The following is a 2,905-nucleotide window of genomic DNA, read 5'->3' as shown; positions in this document are numbered from 1 at the left end:
GTTTGACATTTTGTAATGTGATTTGACAATTCAATAACGTTTTTGAGCTTTCACTGACAATACTTATTAAAGATAATTTTAAGCGTGAAAACTGTCCATATTTTGATGTCATGATATGGTAAATTAAAAATTGTTATTTTACGGTGATAATCTTGTCTTCTTGTGCCCAATAATGCATAATTTCATTTGATAAACACGTTTAGATTGAATGGTAATTTATAATCAGTCACAAGAACGTCGAATCTGAATCACTTGAAAAAAACACGGGGGTGCTTAACTTTTTACCAGGTGTATATCATGCTTTGTCAAAATAAGGCTGTGTATACCATAATAATTGATATATACAAATGACTAATATAAGTATTGCTTTGACTTAAAATTGACTGAGGCTTTTTGATATTGAGTGAAAGGCCTTGTTGGCAGTAGCATGAGGGGCACAATGTGCACTGGTATAAATGCTGGTATGATTTTTCTTACTGGACATCTGTAGTACAGGTCCAGTAAAGAAACATTGGACAAAAATTATTATCAGTAAAAAAATAAACTCAATAACATAAGTGCTTTGAAGGAAGGTGAACTATGTATTTTGTGAAGGAAAGTACATTTTCTGAAAGCACTTGGATTATTATTATTATTTCTGATGCAAACATTTTTTGTTGATACTACATGTTTTTGAATATTATGAGTGTAGAAAATTATTATTATTAATGTTACTGTGATGTAATATCAAACAAACTGCCAATCAGTAGATTATGTTTGCCAGCATAAGTCATCATATACCATACAATGAGTAAAATATGATCATATAATTGAGCTTTTACAGATTACATAAAATGAACTGAGTGAGTGTGATAGGTCCTCCTCCCCTCATTGGGCCAGCATAAATGTTTCTAAGATATTATTTAATTTTTATTTTTCTCTCCCAGGAGCTGTACAGACATCATATGCCTGTTTTTGTTTCTTATCTTTTTGGGTGGCTGGATTGTATTAGCAGTAATTGGTATGTACTAGATTCTTCAAATTTTATTGTAGTTACACTATCTTTCCTTTTAAAAGTATTCATGATTAGTTCAGTTTTGATTTACTGTTAAGAAACTATCACTAAGTAAGACACAAAATACAGTCAAAAGGCCAATAATATTTATTTTCATATTTTAAGGTAGTTTTTTATATCAGTGTATACTATGTATAGCTTTACAAGTATATTTATTTCCCAATCAAAATAGTCACGTTCAAATAATGAAAATAATTGGTATATGTAAAAATCATTTTATGTTTACCAAATCTGCATCAAGCAAATGTTCAACTTTTTTATACAATATATTAATAACCCTGAAAACAAAAATAACTATGGTATTAAATACATTGTCTTTTTTGAAAACTAACTGATATGAACTACATAACTTCAAACATATTGTCATATATAAGTGACGCTGAAATTATATAAACATGATTAATTTAAGATCATGAAATAATGTAAGAAATAGTACAGGTTTGTTCAGGCCTAAGCATTGCGTGGTGGTTTGTGGGGCTCAACTTGGAATCTCTTGGCTAAGGGATCAAAACCCATCAGAGAACATGCTCACCATTTCAACTGTGGGGGCATTATAATGTAATAATCAATTACACTATTCAATGGTACAAAGTAGCCCAAGGGTTGGAAGGGGGTGTATTGACAAACAATGTTCCCTCTAGTCTGTCATTTTAAAATCAAGGATGGCTAACACAGATAGTTTTTGAGCAGATTTGTTTAGGTCAGTCCTCTTTTCAGGCATTCAATTGACATTTAAGAGACATTCAAATTACTGTAGTGACACTGGAGACAACCTTAGACTGCAGATGTAAATCTTTTACACTGCTGTTAGTGGAAAATGGTTTGAACCATCTTCAAAGATTTCTTGAATGTTAAATCTTATTTGGTTTCTGTCATCATTTATGCCACAAAATAGCCTGACTCTCAGCATTTGCACTAGTTTTCTCAACTCTACCATGTAATCTGCACCAATTTGATCATCTTTTTTATTTTAGGTTGAAATGCACTTTCAACAAGCTCACCAGCTCCTCGATTGTCTTGTCCTCAGGCTTCTGAGGACCTAGCAAATATCTCATTAAACTATAGGTTAGAGCATCCACTCCAATTAGTAAAATAGCATTTTTCTTACCACTGGAATTAAAAAAAAAGAGAGAAAGTGAGAGAATTCCATAATATTCTACCCATGTTTGTGTTTTGACATTAAAAGAAGTAACTGTTCCTACCTTACCTGCCATTTCTATTTTCTCTGGATGACCCCTGTCAGTAGTAGTATTTTAAGCTTCAGTTGACTTTTTTTGTTTGTTATTGTCTAATTCAACTTGGTTGGTCTGCCTTGAATGTAAAGCATGCCAGCTTAAGTTTTATGTATCCTTGGTGCCATATGTCATATCATGTCTAATTAACCCAGACAGTTATTATTTTATAAGAATGAATTTTTATTATCAACACACACAATTCAGCACAAGGCAACTACTTCCTCATTCTTTCACTCAACAATAACTCCACAGAGATTATCCCCTTATACTATGTACTGCTACCTATTGGTAATTTCTGTAAAGTATTAGGTCATCAAGAAATTTATGTCACTTTTTTTAGATGAAGAAACCCGAACAATATTAAATGAAATAATCTCCATTCTTATCAATGATGCTTTTCCATCTTACAATCAGATTGTTAATGCCCTGATTAAAGAAATCACTAGGCTTTGAAGCAAAAAACATGTCGAGGTCCTCTTTAACACCTTCCGTATTTACATACATTTTTCAATTAAGATGGTATTGCAGCAAACAGAAAAGATGGTAATCTGATGGTGCCATATCTGGAGAATACGGTGGGTGGGGGAGAACTTCCCAACCTAACTCCATAATCTTG

General features: G+C 32.3%; 1 protein-coding gene across 2 annotated transcripts in view; it reads left to right on the top strand.

Annotated features, from left to right (window-relative positions):
• Window positions 1-2,905, top strand: part of LOC106472141 (choline transporter-like protein 2) — a 68,677-nt gene that overhangs the window by 9,926 nt on the left and 55,846 nt on the right. For both annotated transcript variants that reach the window (XM_022401570.1, XM_022401563.1), the window contains exon 3: window positions 927-1,000. In XM_022401570.1, coding sequence (XP_022257278.1) covers window positions 927-1,000 — 74 coding nt within the window. The remainder of the gene's footprint in view (window positions 1-926; window positions 1,001-2,905) is intronic.

The sequence above is a fragment of the Limulus polyphemus genome, unplaced genomic scaffold (genome assembly GCF_000517525.1).
Source record: "Limulus polyphemus unplaced genomic scaffold, Limulus_polyphemus-2.1.2 Scaffold118, whole genome shotgun sequence".
In the NCBI taxonomy this organism is placed as follows: Eukaryota; Metazoa; Arthropoda; class Merostomata; order Xiphosura; family Limulidae; genus Limulus; species Limulus polyphemus.
Note: the sequence above shows the minus strand (reverse complement) of the source record. Positions and strands in the feature narration are given on the sequence as shown.